Below are 15621 nucleotides of genomic sequence, written 5' to 3'. Positions count from 1 at the left end.
TACCAGGCCACCACACTAGCAGTTTCCCCCCCCCCCCTCTCTTTTCTGTATTAATTTTTCCCTCTTTACTGGATCATTTGCACCAGCATATAATGCTATTATTTTCCTATCCTGAAAAAAAAAATCTCTTTGATGCTGCTTCCTCCTGCAGCCAGTTCTCTGTCTCTTTGCTGCCCTTCAGCTCTCATCTCCTGAACATCTCCAGGCTCTATAGCACCTCTTTTTGTAGGCTCAAATTTACCTCATGAGGCTTTCGTTTTCCACCTTGCCACCAAAACTGTTTTTACTTTTGTGAGGTCACTTTGTTGTTGTTCAGTCACTAAGTTGTGTCTGACTGTTTGCGACTGCAGTACTCCAGGCTCCCCTGTCCTCCCGGAGTGTGCTCAAACTCATGTCCATTGAGTTGGTGATGCTGCCTAACCATCTCATCCTCTGCTGTCTCCTCCTCCTGCCTTCAGTCTTTCTCTACATCAGGGTCTTTACCAATGAGTTGGCTCTTTGCGTCAGATGGCTAGAGTATTGGAGCTTCAGCATCTGTCCTTCCAATGAATATTCAAGGTTGATTTCCTTCAGGATTGATGGGTTTGATCTCCTTACAGTCCAAGGGACTCTCAAGAGTCTTCTCCAGCACCACAGTTAGAAAGCATTAATTCTTTGGCGTTCAGCCTCCTTTATGATCCAACTCACATCTGTACATGATGACTGGAAAAAGCATAGCTTTGACTATATGCGCCTTTGTCGGCAAAGTGACATCTCTGCTTTTTAATACCCTGTCTATGTTTGTTATAGCTTTTCTTCCAGGAAGCAAGTGTCTTTTAATTTCATGGCTGCAGTCACCATCCACAGTGATTTTTTTTAGCCCCCAAAAATAAAATCTGCCACTGCTTCCACTTTTTCTCCTTGTACTTACTATGAAGAAATGGGACTGGATGCCATGATCTTAGTTTTTGGAATGTTGAGTTTTAAGCCAGCTTTTTCACTGTCCTCTTTCACTTTCATCAAAACGCTCTTTAGTTCCTCTTTGCTTTGTTCCATAGGGATGGTGTCATCTGCATATCTGAGGTTATTGATATTTCTCCCGGCAATCTTGATTCCAGCTTGTGCTTCATCTAGGCTACTATTTTGCATGATGTGCTCTGCATATGTTAAATAGGCAGGGTGACAATATACAGCCTTGTACTCCTTTCCCAGTTTTGAACCAGTCATTTTTTTCATGTCTGGTTCTACCTGTTGCTTCTTGACCTGAATACAGATTTCTCAGGAGGCACGTAAGGTGTTCTGGTATCCCATGTCTTTAAGACTTTTCCATAGTTTATTATGATGCACATAGTCATAGGCTTTAGTGTAGTTAGTAAAGTGGAAGGAGATGTTTTTCTGGAACTCTCTTGCTTTCTCCACGATCCAGCGAATCTTGGCCATTTGACCTCTGCTTCCTCTGCTTCTTCAAAGCCCATCTGTACATTTGGAAGTTCTTGATTCACACGTTGCTGAAACCTAGCTTGAAGGGTTTTGAGCGTAAACTTACTAGCATGTGAAATGAGCACAATTTCATGGTAGTTTGAACATTTGTTGGCCTTGCCCTTCTTTGGAATTGGAATGAAAACTGACCTTTTTGAGTCCTGTGGCCACTGCTGAGTTTTCCAAATTTGCTGACATTTTGAGTGCAGATTTTTAACAGCATCATCTTTTAGGATTTGAAATAGCTCAGCTGGAATTTCATCACCTCTACTAGCGTTGTTTGTAGTTATGCTTCCTAAGGCCCACCTCACACTCCAGGATGTCTGGCTCTAGGTGAGTGACCACACCATTGTTTTTATGTGGCTCATTAAGACCTTTTTTGTACAGTCCTTTTGTGTATTCTTGCCATGTCTTCTTAATCTCTTCTGCTTCTGTTAGATGCTTACTGATTATGTCCTTTATCATGCCCATCCTTGCATGAAATGTTCCCTTGATATCTCCAGTTTCTGTGAGGCGATCTCTAGTCTTTCCCATTCTATTATTTTCCTCTATTTCTTTGCCTCGTTCATTTCAGAAGAATTCACCATTGATTTTAGTAAGTTCACTACTTCTGCTAAAGTCAGTTGTGAATTTCCTCTCACTTGCCTCACCAGGGAGCATTGGCCAGCCCACCATTCTCTCCTCTAAGAAGCCCATTCTTCTCCCAGCTCCCAGGTGGCCACCCTCTCACTCCTCTGCCTCTGCTCCTCCCACTTTCTTCTCCTGGTCCCTCCTCACCCAAGTCCCCCACCCCTAGTCCTTGCACTGCCTCTCTGTCTGCATCCCGCTCATGGCAGCCTTATCAAATCCCAGGTGATCCCCAGAGGTATGCACTCGCCCAGACCTCTCCCTTGAACTCTGGACTGCTGCCCGCGTGACATTGCTGCCTGCACCAGCTAGACGTCACAGCTCAGCGTGTCCATAGCCAAAGTCTGGATGTTCCTCACAGACCTCCCTGCTGAGTCTTCCCTTTGCAGTAAAGGAAACACCCATCCTTCCAGAGACTCAGGTCAGAAACCTGGGAGTCCTCCCTGCTAGCTCTTACTCCCTCATACCCCAACTGTGGTACCAAATGCCAAAATTATGTTGATTCAGCCTTCAGAATAGATGCCGACTCGAGCGCTTTTCAGCACCTCCACTTGCCACCATGGTGGTTCAGGCCATCATCGTGTCTCCCTTGAATGACTCCAGGAGCCTCATCCCTGGTCTCCTGCTTCCAGTCTTGTCCTTAGTCAGTCTCTTTACACAGGCCAGGGGCTGTTTCCCATCCTATGGACGGTAAAAACCAGAGTCCTTACTGTGACTTACAGGCCAGTCACCTTTTTTTGTTTTAACTATTTGTGGATCTTTTCTTTTTTTTCATTTCTGCCATTATAGTTTTAATTTCCAAGAGTTCTTTTTTTGTTGTTGTTCTATGAATGTTCCTTCCACTAGAGAAGGGAATGGTAAACCACTTCAGTATTCTTGCCTTGAGAGCCCCATGAACAGTATGAAAAGGCAAAATGGTAGGATACTGAAAGAGGAACTCCCCAGGTCAGTAGGTGCCCAATATGCTACTGGAGATCAGTGGAGAAATAACTCCAGAAAGAATGAAGGGATGGAGCCAAAACAAAAACAATACCCAGCTGTGGATGTGACTGGTGATAGAAGCAAGGTCCAATGCTGTAAAGAACAGTATTGCATAGGAACCTGGAATGTCAGGTCCATGAATCAAGCAAATTGGAAGTGGTCAAACAAGAGATGGCAAGAGTGAATATAGACATTCTAGGAATCGGCAAACTAAAATGGACTGGAATGGGTGAATTTAACTCAGATGACCATTATATCTACTACTGTGGGCAGGAATCCCTCAGAAGAAATGGAGTAGCCATCATGGTCAACAAAAGAGTCTGAAATGCAGTGCTTGGATGCAATCTCAAAAATGACAGAATGATCTCTGTTCATTTCCAAGGCAAACCATTTAGTATCACAGTAATTCAAGTCTATGCCCCAACCAGTAATGCTGAAGAAGCTGAAGTTGAATGGTTCTATGAAGACCTACAAGACCTTTTAGAAATAACACCCAAAAAAGATGTCCTTTTCATTATAGGGGGCTGGAATGCAAAAGTAGGAAGTCAAGAAACACCTGGAGTAACAGGCAAATTTGGCCTTGGAATATGGAATGAAGCAGGGCAAAGACTAATAGAGTTTTGCCAAGAAAATGCACTGGTCATAGCAAACACCCTCTTCCAACAACACAAGAGAAGACTCTACACATGAACATCACCAGATGGTCAACACCAAAATCAGATTGATTATATTCTTTGCAGCCAAAGATGGAGAAGCTCTATTATACAGTCAACAAAAACAAGACCAGGAGCTGACTGGCTCAGACCATGAACTCCTTATTGCCAAATTCAGACTTAAATTGAAGAAAGTAGGGAAAACCACTAGACCATTCATGTATGACCTAAATCAAATCCCTTATGATTATACAGTGGAAGTGAGAAATAGATTTAAGGGCCTAGATCTGATTGATAGAGTGCCTGATGAACTATGGACTGAGGTTCGTGACATTGTACAGGAGACGGGGATTAAGACCATCCCCACGGAAAAGAAATGCAAAAAAGCAAAATGGCTGTCTGGGGAGGCCTTACAAATAGCTGTGAAAAGAAGAGAAGCGAAAAGCAAAGGAGAAAAGGAAAGATACAAGCATCTGAATGCAGAGTTCCGAAGAATAGTAAGAAGAGATATAAGAAAGCCTTGCTCAGCGATCAATGCAAAGAAATAGAGGAAAACAACAGAATGGGAAAGACTAGAGATCTCTTCAAGAAAATTAGAGATACCAAGGGAACATTTCATGCAAAGATGGGCTTGATAAAAGACAGAAATGATATGGACCTAACAGAAGCAGAAGATATTAAGAAGAGGTGGCAAGAATACACGGAAGAACTGTACAAAAAAGATCTTCATGACCCAGATAATCACGATGGTGTGATCACTCATCTAGAGCCAGACATCCTGGAATGTGAAGTCAAGTGGGCCTTAGAAAGCATCACTATAAACAAAGCTAGTGGAGGTGATGGAATTCCAGTTGAGCTATTTCAAATCCTGAAAGATGATGCTGTGAAAGTGCTGCACTCAATATGCCAGCAAATTTGGAAAACTCAGCAGTGGCCACAGGACTGGAAAAGGTCAGTTTTCATTCCAATCCCAAAGAAAGGCAATGCCAAAGAATGCTCAAACTACCCCACAATTGCACTCATCTCACATGCTAGTAAAGTAATGCTCAAAATTCTCTAAGCCAGGCTTCAGCAATACATGAACCGTGAACTTCCTGATGTTCAAGCTGGTTTTAGAAAAGGCAGAGGAACCAGAGATCAAATTTCCAACATTTGCTGAATCATGGAAAAAGCAAGAGAGTTCCAGAAAAAACTTCTAGTTCTGCTTTATTGACTATGCCAAAGCCTTTGACTGTGTGGATCACAATAAACTGTGGACATTTCTGAAAGAGATGGGCATACCAGACCACCTGACTTGCCCCTTGAGAAATCCGTATGCAGGTCAGGAAGCAACAGTTAGAACTGGACATGGAACAACAGACTGGTTCCAAATAGGAAAAGGAGTTTGTCAAGGCTGTATATTGTCACCCTGCTTATTTAACTTACATGCAGAGTATATCATGAGAAACCCTGGACTGGAAGAAACACAAGCTGGAATCAAGATTGCCGGGAGAAATTCAATAACCTCAGATATGCAGTTGACACCACCCTTATGGCAGAAAGTGAAGAGGAACTCAAAAGCCTCTTGATGAAAGTGAAAGTGGAGAGTGAAAAAGTTGGCTTAAAGCTCAACATTCAGAAAACGAAGATCATGGCATCTGGTCCCATCACTTCATGGGAAATAGATGGGGAAACAGTGTCAGACTTTATTTTTCTGGGCTCCAAAATCACTACAGATGGTGACTGCAGCCATGAAATTAAAAGATGCTTACTCCTTGGAAGGCAAGTTATGACCAACCTAGATAGCATATTCAAAAGCAGAGACATGACTTTGCCAACAAAGGTCCGTCTAGTCAAGGCTATGGTTTTTCCTGTGGTCATGTATGGATGTGAGAGTTAGACTGTGAAGAAGGCTGAGCGCCGAAGAATTGATGCTTTTGAACTGTGGTGTTGGAGAAGACTCTTGAGAGTCCCTTGGACTGCAAGGAGATCCAACCAGTCCATTGTGGAGATCAGCCCTGAGATTTCTTTGGAGGCAATGATGCTGAAGCTGAAACTCCAGTACTTTGGCCACCCCATGCGAAGAGTTGACTCATTGGAAAAGACTCTGATGCTGGGAGGGATTGGGGGCAGGAGGAGAAGGGGATGACAGACGATGAGATGGCTGGATGGCATCATTGACTCTATGGACGTGAGTCTGAGTGAACTCCGGGAGTTGGTGATGGACAGGGAGGCCTGGCGTGCTGCGATTCATGGGGTTGAAAAGAGTCGGACACAACTGAGCAACTGAACTGATGTTTGTTCCTTTGAAAAGAAAAGGACTTCCTTGGTGGTCCACTGGTTAAGACTTCACCCTCCAGTGTAGGAAATGTGGGTTTGATACCTGGTCGGAGAGCTAAGATTCCACATGCCTTGCAGCCAAAAACTCAAAACATGAAATAGAAGCAATATGGTAACACATTCAAAAAATTCAAAAAATAATAATAATGACATCCTCGAGGCTTGTAACTTTTTGAGGTTAATATAGTGATTCGTTTTTAAGATTTCTGCCCTCTCTTCTAAGCTGCTTTTTTGTGTGTGCCTTTGTTCACTGTCGCATGTGAGAGCCTTTCCTCAGTCCTCGAGAGATCCTTCTATTGTCAGCCCACGTTTAAGAGTTAGGCGCTAAAACTCAAATTTAGAAGATAGATACGTCTATTATATTTGTATGCATAGGGACTTGTAAATTGAGGGTTTCCCTTTAGGCTTTTGACAGTTACCTGGGAGACCTCCATCTTTCAGTATCGGAAGGCTTTTTCCCTTAGGCTGATCAGCTTTCCCCAGAGGAGAGAATCCTCCAGACTCCTTCTGGGTTGAGGTGGAGTGGAGTGGAGGCGGCGGTTACAGACTTGGCGGCAGGCGGAGGAGGGGAATGTGGGTCTCATTGTTGGGTACGTAGACTCTTGGTTCAGGACCATCTCTTGAGCTCTGCCTGGTTTTGGAGAGTCCAGTGCCACTCAGGTTCATTCTCTCAGAGATAAGCCTGAGTCTCTGCCCGTGTGAATAATGGGGTCCAGGGGGATCCAGCCTCTTCTTACAGGCTTGCAAAACAATCCTGTGTTTTCATCCCAACCCAGGACTCCGCACTTCCTGATGCCGCTCATTCCCACCCCTTTCTTGGGTCTGTGCCACCATGCACTTGCCTCTTGCCCCCCAGAAACTGAGTTCTCTCTCTCTCACCTGTTGATTCAGTTGCCACCCTCCTGCCTGCTTTCTGTCCTCTAAGATTTGTTGGCGTCTCTTGTTTAACATTGTTGTCTCTTGTCTCTTTCTTTGTGGGCTTACACCTTTTTAAAGTATTTGCTGTTATTTTAGTGAGGTTTTTGGAAAGAAAGGAAATAGATGGAGAGTCGATGGTAGAAGGAAGTACTTGTGCAGAGGGGTGTGATTCTTTTCCATTGAAAGTTATGGACAAAGCTGTTCAAAATTTTTTCAAACAAAAGAAATCTGTAATACAGGAAACACCAATCTCTTGTAATGCCTCCCTGAGAGAGAACCGCTAGTAACAGTTTGGTATTCTGGAGGTCTTTTCAGGATTTTAATATATATAATACAATAATTTATGTACACATATATACATGCATATGGACATGTTTTTATGTATACATACATTTTGTACCTATTTATTTGGTATGTATTAATTCTAACATGGGTACTGGAAATACAAAAATTACTAATAACTTTTTTTTTTTAAGTTACACATATCATATTTTACCTACCATGAGGTGGTGGTGGTGGTTGTTCAGTCGCTCAGTCGTGTCCACCTCTTTGAGACCCTGTGGGCTGCAGCACGCCAGGCCAGGCTTCCCCGTCCTTCAGCATCTCCCAGGTTTGCTCAGACTCTTGTCCGTTGAGTTGATGATGCCATCCAACCATCTCATTCTTTGTTGCCCCCTTCTCTTCCTAGCCTCAAGCTTTGTTTTTTCATCCAGCAGGTTTTCTGGAGTACCTTCCATTTCAGTATCTTTAGTTCTATTTATAAAAAAATGACTATGCATCGTTGATTGAATTTGACATTGATTAGAATTTAAGATGTTCTCTTTTGATAGGTATTTGTGGTGATTTTCTCTTATTTATTATTATGAAAATAGGTGAATTTCTTTATTTTCTTTTTTTTCCATTCTTTTTCAAATTCTTTTTCCATTTATGCTATTGCAGAATATTGAGCAGAGTTCCCTGTGCTGTACAATAGGTCATTGCTGATTATCTGTTTTAAATATAGCAGTGTGTACATGTCCACCCCAAACTCCCAGTCTATCCCTCCAACCCCTCCCACCCTCCCTCCTGGTGACCTAAAGTTCATTCTCTTAAGTTTGTGAGATATTTCCGTTTTGTAGATAAATTCATTTGTATCATTTTTCAAAAGACTTTGCCTATAAGTGATACCATAGGACATTTGTCTCTCTCTGTCTCCTCACTTAGTATGATGATCTCCAGGTCCATCCATGTCGCTGCAAATGGCATTATATCTTTTTTTTTTTACGGGCAAATAGTATTCCTTTGTGTGTGTGTACCATATCTTCTTTATCAGTTTATCTGTTGATGGACATTTAGGTTGCTTCCATGTTCTGGCTATCGTTAATAGTGCTGCAGCGAACATTGGGAGTTTAATTTCTCTATGTATATTTTTGCCAGCCAGTTTTTTAAAACCTATGACTGAGTGAGGTAACCTGCAGAAGCAGGGAAAGATTTGGAGTGGCTGACAGGTCAGAGTTCCCGAGTAACCGGTCTTCTTGACCACGCTGTTAACATCAGTACGCTGTCACTGCTCCGCTGTTTTCTTAGTAGGTTTTCCCTTCTTATTTTATCTTGCTTCTGTTTTACTCTTGTTATAAATCCCCTGGCCAGATTTCAGTTAAACTAATGCACTCTGTTCTGTTAAGTCCTAGAACTGCCATTAGGCATTTGCTTATTTTACAACTTTTAATCTCCTGGGTATGTCAATGAGAAGTAGAGCTGCTATCTTTTACTAATCAAATATTTTTCAGTCCTGTGAACGAAAAAAAATTGAGAATGTTAATTCTCAACTCATTGTATTTGAAAAGTCAGAGTTTTTTACTTTCACCTCTTGAATTGATAAGAACTAGAGTATAAATTTTTTTAGCTTTATTTCTAGTGTAAGTAGAGCTAAGATTTTGACCTGAAAAAGTTAAATATGTGTATTTTTAATCTATATTTTGGTGTTATCGAATAATAAGCCACAGTTTTCTGTGAGAAAGCAATGACCATAGGAAACAGTAATTTGGGAATAGGTATCAGCTCCAACATCATCAGGTGTGTCTCTCTGATTTTTTATTTTTCACTGCCGTAGGCTTTACTATGAACAAAAAATTCTGCGAAAGGTCTTTGAAGAGTGGAAAGAAGAGTGGTGGGTTTCCCATCGAGAGTGGAAACTCCGTGTTCGAGCTGACTGTCACTACAGGTCAGATTTCATGTTATATTACTTTAATTTTACTGGTGAAGTGAAGTGAAAGTTCCTCAGTCGTATCCAGCTCTTTGCGACCCCATGGACTATACAGTCCATGGAATTCTCCAGGCCAGAATACTGGAGTGGGTAGCCTTTCCCTTCTCCAGGGGATCTTCCCAACCCAGGGATCGAACCCAGGTCTCCCGCATTGCAGGTGGATTCTTTATCAGCTGATCCACCTGGGAATTTTACTGGTACACATTATCAAATAATTACTTGTTGGCATGATCCTAGATCAAAGGAAGATAAGTCTTTTTTTTTCTAGTTTTGTTGAAATATAATTGACATATATGAATTACTGTATGACTTTTAGGTGTACAGAATAGATATTTGACTTACATATTGTAAAATGATTGCCACAATAAATTTAGTTAACATTCATCATCTCATATAACTGCAATAAAAAACAATGAGGAAAAAATTTTCTCCTTGTGATGAGAACTTTCAGGATTTATTTTCTTAACAATTATCATATATTCTCTTAACAACTGTCATATATATCATACCGCAGTGGTAAGTGTAGTCGTCATATTGTACCTTGTATCCCCAGAACTTATTAGTGTTATACCTGGAAGTTTGTACCTTTTGACCACTCCCCTAACCCCATGCCTCTGGTAAACCACAAATCTGATCTTTTTCTCAGGTGTTTTTTTTTTTTTTTTTTTAAAGAGTGCACATGTGAGATCAATGTTTGTCTTTCTGTGACATACTTCTCTTAGCTTAATGCCTTCAGATTCCATCCATGCTGTCAAAAATGACAGGATTTCTTCTTTTATATATGTATATGTGTGTATATATATATATAGTTTTTGTGGAATTTCCTCATTTTTAAATGGCTGAATAGATTCCATTTTATGTATTTGGGTTGGCCAAAAAGCTCGTTCTGTTTTTTCTGTAATGAGCTTTTTGACCAACCTAATGGATACAACTTCACCCATTCATCCATCTGTGGCCTCTTAGTTTGTTGCCCTGTCTTGGCTTTTGTAAATAATGCTGCTATGAACATGGTCGTGCAGATATATTTTCAAGTTAGTGTTTTTGTTTCCTTTGGATATATTCCCAAAAGTGGGATTTCTGGATTGTCTGGTAGTTCTATTTTTAATTTTTTGAAGAGCCTGCATACTGTTTTCCTTAGTGGCTATTACCAATTTACAAATTGTACCAGCAGACCGCAAGGTTCCCTTTTCTCTATATCTTCATAATAATTTATCTTTCTTTTTTAATCTCTTATTTTAGGGAGACCTAATTTCCTACTTTTTTTTAAATTAAAGTAAAATTGGTTTATAGCATTATATAAATTTCAGATGCACAGCATTATTATTCTATCTTGTCCTTTTGGTAATGGCCTAGAGGTGTGAGGTGATATCTCATTGTGATTTTGATTTGTATTTTCCTGATGACTAGTTATCTTTAAGTATCTTTTCATGTACCTGTTGGCTGTTTGTGTATCTACTTTGAGAAAATGTCTGAGTCATTTGCCCATTTTTATTTATTTTTGTTGAGAATTAGTATGTTAAATGGAGAAGGCAATGGTACCCCACTCCAGTACTCTTGTCTGAAAAATCCCATGGATGGAGGAGCCTGGTAGGCTGCAGTCCATGGGGTTGCTAGGAGTTGGACACTACTGAGCGACTTCCCTTTCTCTTTTCCCTTTCACGCATTGGAGAAGGAAATGGCAACCCACTCCAGTGTTCTTGCCTGGAGAATCCCAGGGATGGGGGAGCCTGGTGGGCTTCCGTCTATGGGGTCGCACAGAGTCCGACACGACTGACGCGACTTAGCAGCAGCAGTATATTAAACACATGCGTTGCATTAATGCTCATTTAGAAAAAGAATGGTTAAAGGAAGTTGTATAATTTTTAGATTGGATAAAGATGAAAACATTGGGGATTCTGGAACAGTATTTACTTTCATTTAATACATATTCTTATTTTTCCTACCATAGGACTTTTGAGCGCCCCAAGAGCTTAATTGTTGTTATCTATTTAAAAAAGTAACCTCACTTTTCAGTCTTTTATCTTTTACCTTTGACCACTTTTAAATTGGATTATTTGATTTTTTGCTATTGAGTTTATATATTTGGATATATATATTTATATCCAAATTATATATTTGGATATATATATATCTTTATATAGTTGGATATTAATCCCTTGTCAGATATATGGGTTGCAAGTATGTTTTCCCATTTTATAGGTTGTCTTTTTCACTTTATTGACGTGTTTGCTGTGCATAAGCCTTTCGGTTTACTGCAGTCCTCCTTGTTTATTCTTTATGTTGTTGCTGTGCTTTAGGTATCATATCCAAAGAATCAGTGCTAAGACCTATGTGGAGGAGCTTTTTTCTTGTGTTATGTTTTCTCCTGGGAATTCCATGGTCTTGCATTTAAGTCTTTAATCCATTTCCATTTAATTTTTGTGAGTGGTGCTAGATAGGGGTCTAGTTTCATTCTTTTACATGTGACTATCCAGTTTTCTCAGCACCCTTTATTGAAGAGACTGTGTTTCCCCCCATTGATTCTTGGCTCTGTTGTCAAGTATTAGTTGACTGTATATATTTGGGTTGATCTGGGGGCCCTGGATTCTGTTCCATTGGTCTCTGTGTTTTTTATGCCAGAACACTGTATGTGCTGTGCTTAGTTGCCCAGTCGTGTCTGACTCTTTGCAACCTCATGGGCTGTAGCCTGCCAGGATCCTCTGTCCAGGGGGATTCTCCAGGCAAGAATTCTAGAGTGGATTGCCATGCCCTCCTCCAGGGGATCTTCCCAACCCAGGGATCAAACCCGAATCTCCTGCATTGCAGGTGGATTGTTTACTGTCTGAGCCACCAGGGAAGCCTATGACATTGTATACTACCGCTTTATAGTATAGCTTGAAAACAGGAAGTGTGATGTCTCCTGCTTTGTTCTTCCTGAGGATAGCTTTGACTATTTGAGGTCTTTCGTAGTTCCACATAACTTTTGGGATTTTTTTTTCTACTTCTGTAAAGATGAGATTGGAATCTTGGTTGGGGTTGCATTGAATCTATAGATGACTTTTGGTAGTATTGACATTTTAACAATATTTTCCCAGTTCATGAACATGGACGACCTTTCTGTTTATCTGTATCTTCTTTGATTTCTTTCATTAGTGTCTTGTAGTTTTCAGAGTAGAGACCTTTCACTTCCTTGGTTAAATTTATTCTTAAATATTTTGTGTTTTTTTTTTATGCGATTGTAAATGGGATTGATTTAGTTCTTTCTTTTTCAGATAATTTGTTGTTACTGTAGAGAAATGCTACTTATATTTTACATTAATTTTATATCCTATGGCTTTGCTGAGTTCATTGATTAGATCTAAAAGTGTTTTGGTTGAGTCTTCAGGAGTTTCTATATATAAAATCATGGCACCTTCAAATTGAGACAGTTTTACTTCTTCCTTTCCAATTCTGATGCCTTTTATTTCTTTTTCTTGCCCACTTGCTCTGGCTGGGACTTCCAGTACTATGTTGAGTAGGAGTGGTGAGAGTAGGCACCCTTGTCTTGTTCCTGAACTCAGAGGAAAAGCTTTCAGCCTTTCTCCATTGAGTATGTGCTAGATGTGGGCTCATGATATGTGGCATTTATTATATTGAGACACTGATGATCTTTTGGTTTTCTTTTTTCATTCTATTAACGTGGTGTGTCATATCGATTGAGTTTGTGGTGGTTGGACCATCCTTGTAAGGAGAAGAGTTTTGTATTATTTTCTGTTTTTCTTCAAATTCTTTTTAGAGTAAGCAAGATCAGAGTCCTAAATTAAACCCAAGGCACAGTACTGTATGCATGTGAACTTATACACACAGAGGTAACCCTCTAATTTAGGTAAACCATTATGTACTGATCATGTTAATGATTAGAATAGATTTTTCCTCACCAGCTCCCACTGCTATATAATTTCTAATTCTGTTTTCTAAACCAGTAGAGTTACTTTAGTTTATATTGCTTGGGAAGAAGTATATGCCCAATATAGAACTTTAAGAAAACAGAAAAGAGGGACTCCCTGACAGTCCAGTGGTTAAGACTCCATATTCTCAATTGCAAGGGTCATGGGTTTGGTCCCTGGTCAGGGAACTAAGATCCTCCATGCTGCACAACACAGCCAAATAAAATAAAGTTTAAATTAAAAAAGAAAATAGAAAAGAAAGAGAAAAAACTTTAAAAAATTATTTATTTTTTAGTGATAGAAGAAACTCTTAATCCGTGACATTTGTATTCCCAGGGATGTGAAAAAAGTAAAAATTGGGAATTCTATCACATACATATTTTCTATACCTTTTTTAAAAGTAAAAACTTAATATATCTCACATATTGTATCTTTTCCAAATGGTATTCACTCGTAATCACGTCTTTAGGCTCTCTGGGGTAGGGTTTCTGATTTATGGATATTTCAGATAAAGTATAGACAATGTTTTTATTAGGGGTTTCCCTGGTGGTTCAGTTGGTGAAGAATCTGCCTGCATTGTAGGAGACCCCAGTTCGATTCCTAGATTGGGAGGATCCGCTGGAGAAGGGATAGGCTACCCACTCCAGTATTCTTGGGCTTCCCTTGTGGCTCAGCTGCTAAAGAATCTGCCTGCAATGCGGGAGAGCTGGGTTCCCCTGGAGAAGGGAAAGGCTACCCACTCCAGTATTCTGGCCTGGAGAATTCCGTGGACTATATATATAGTCCATGGGGCCGCAAAGAGTCAGACATGACCTGAGCGATTTTCACTTTCACTTTCACATAGACAATGTTGAATCGTTCTAGTAAGCTGGCAGAGTGTGAAATCAAGTCTTAGGAAATGGGATAGTGAAGAGATGGAGGGACTGACAGTCCTGTGGATAATGTATGTATTGAGGAGGAAAAGACAAAGGAGGACGCTGACCATGTTTTAAGTGCAAAGGAGAACTGGTGTTTTCCATGGCGTGGGTGAGTAAGAAATGACTGTCTTTCCAAATGCTGCAGCTCTGTGGACGCTGAAGATGAAGTCACGCTCAGGTAATTCATGCCTTTTTCCCCTTAGTGATAACATAAGGTGCGGAGAACAACTCTGTCAAGGAGGACACATTCCACTGTGATTGTAGGAAATTAAGCTTTTAGTCATTCTTTATGACCCCATGGACTGTAGCCCTCCAGGCTCCTGTGTCCAAGGCATTTTCCAGGCAAGAATGCCGGAGTGGGTTGACATTTCCTTCTCTAGGGGGTCATCCCAATCCAGGGATTGAACCCACGTCTCCTGCTTGGCAGGTGGGTTCTTTACCTCTGAGCCACCAGGGAAGCCCAGCTTAGGATATGGATTGGTTTTTCTGTGTCAGAAGTGTTCTGTTAATTTTTCCTGTGTTCAGAACGGACTGGGTGTGTCAGATTAAGAGTTGTTTTGTTTTAAAGAAACACTGCTTGCTTTTGTGGCTCCTCAGGTATTACTTGTACAGCCTGATGTTCCAGACCTGGAAGACCTACGTGTATCAGCAACGGGAGATGAGGAGCAAGTACCTGAGAGCCGAGAATCATGGTGAGAAGAGGAAGTACATGCTAAAGAAAATGCCTCCATTTACTTGTTTTTGCTTTTCCCCCCCCTTTATTAAGACTTTATTGGGAGTCCCCTGGTGGTCTCATGGTTAGGATTTGACATTTTGTCTGCTGTGGTTTGGGTTCAGTCCCTTGGTTGGGAAACTTGGGATGTTGAGCAGAGGTGGTGAGGAGTCATCCTTGCTGTATACTTGGTTAGTGGAAAAGCTTTTGAGTTCCTCACCATTAAGTATGGTATAGGCTTCTTGTAGATATTCGTTATCAAGTGGAGTAAAACCCCTCCCTTTTCCTAGTTTACTGAGAGCCCAGATTTACTTTCATAGAAGCTTCTGTGAAGGACAAGTACATTGTCTTTGAGAGAGAATAACTCTGAGTCAAAGGGAAGAATTGATTGACTCCCCTTCCTGTTTTCCCGGATGTGTGATTTCTCAGCAGGAGCTCCTGTGATCACATCCCCATGGTTTATCTCCATGCGGCATGGTTTGGGCACCTACAACTCACGTCATCATGGTTTGTGTGAACAAATCACCAGGTTCCCACCCTGCTGCTGCAGCGTGCTGGCCGTGTTTCTCCCACAGCACATGGGGCTGCTGTCTGTCTTGCCACTGTGTGTCAGATCACACTGCTGGCTTCTGATCTTCTTGGTCCAGGTTGACCCTTAGTCATCTTGTGACAGTTCAGCTCTGGTTGGTATCTGGTTCCTCTGTGAGTTGAACTCAGAAACCCGTTTGGGTAAATCTAAGGAAAAAACGCATACTGAATGATAATGTCACCTCCTGCTATTTCTCATAACCACGAACGCCCTGTAGGCCCCTCAGACTCAGCAGGTCCCTCGGACGCCTTGTCCACTGCACCCTGGGTAGACCTGCTCTTCCTGTAGCTAAGAGAG

General features: G+C 41.1%; 1 protein-coding gene across 1 annotated transcript in view; it reads left to right on the top strand.

The window, feature by feature from the left end:
* SFI1 (SFI1 centrin binding protein) overlaps positions 1 to 15621 on the top strand; it is an 87951-nt gene that overhangs the window by 22252 nt on the left and 50078 nt on the right. The window contains exons 5-6 of the mRNA XM_027513554.1: positions 9049 to 9159; positions 14621 to 14715. Coding sequence (XP_027369355.1) covers positions 9049 to 9159; positions 14621 to 14715 — 206 coding nt within the window. The remainder of the gene's footprint in view (positions 1 to 9048; positions 9160 to 14620; positions 14716 to 15621) is intronic.

The sequence above is a fragment of the Bos indicus x Bos taurus genome, chromosome 17, assembly GCF_003369695.1.
Source record: "Bos indicus x Bos taurus breed Angus x Brahman F1 hybrid chromosome 17, Bos_hybrid_MaternalHap_v2.0, whole genome shotgun sequence".
NCBI lineage: Eukaryota > Metazoa > Chordata > Mammalia > Artiodactyla > Bovidae > Bos > Bos indicus x Bos taurus.
This window is presented reverse-complemented; position numbering and strand designations above follow the sequence as displayed.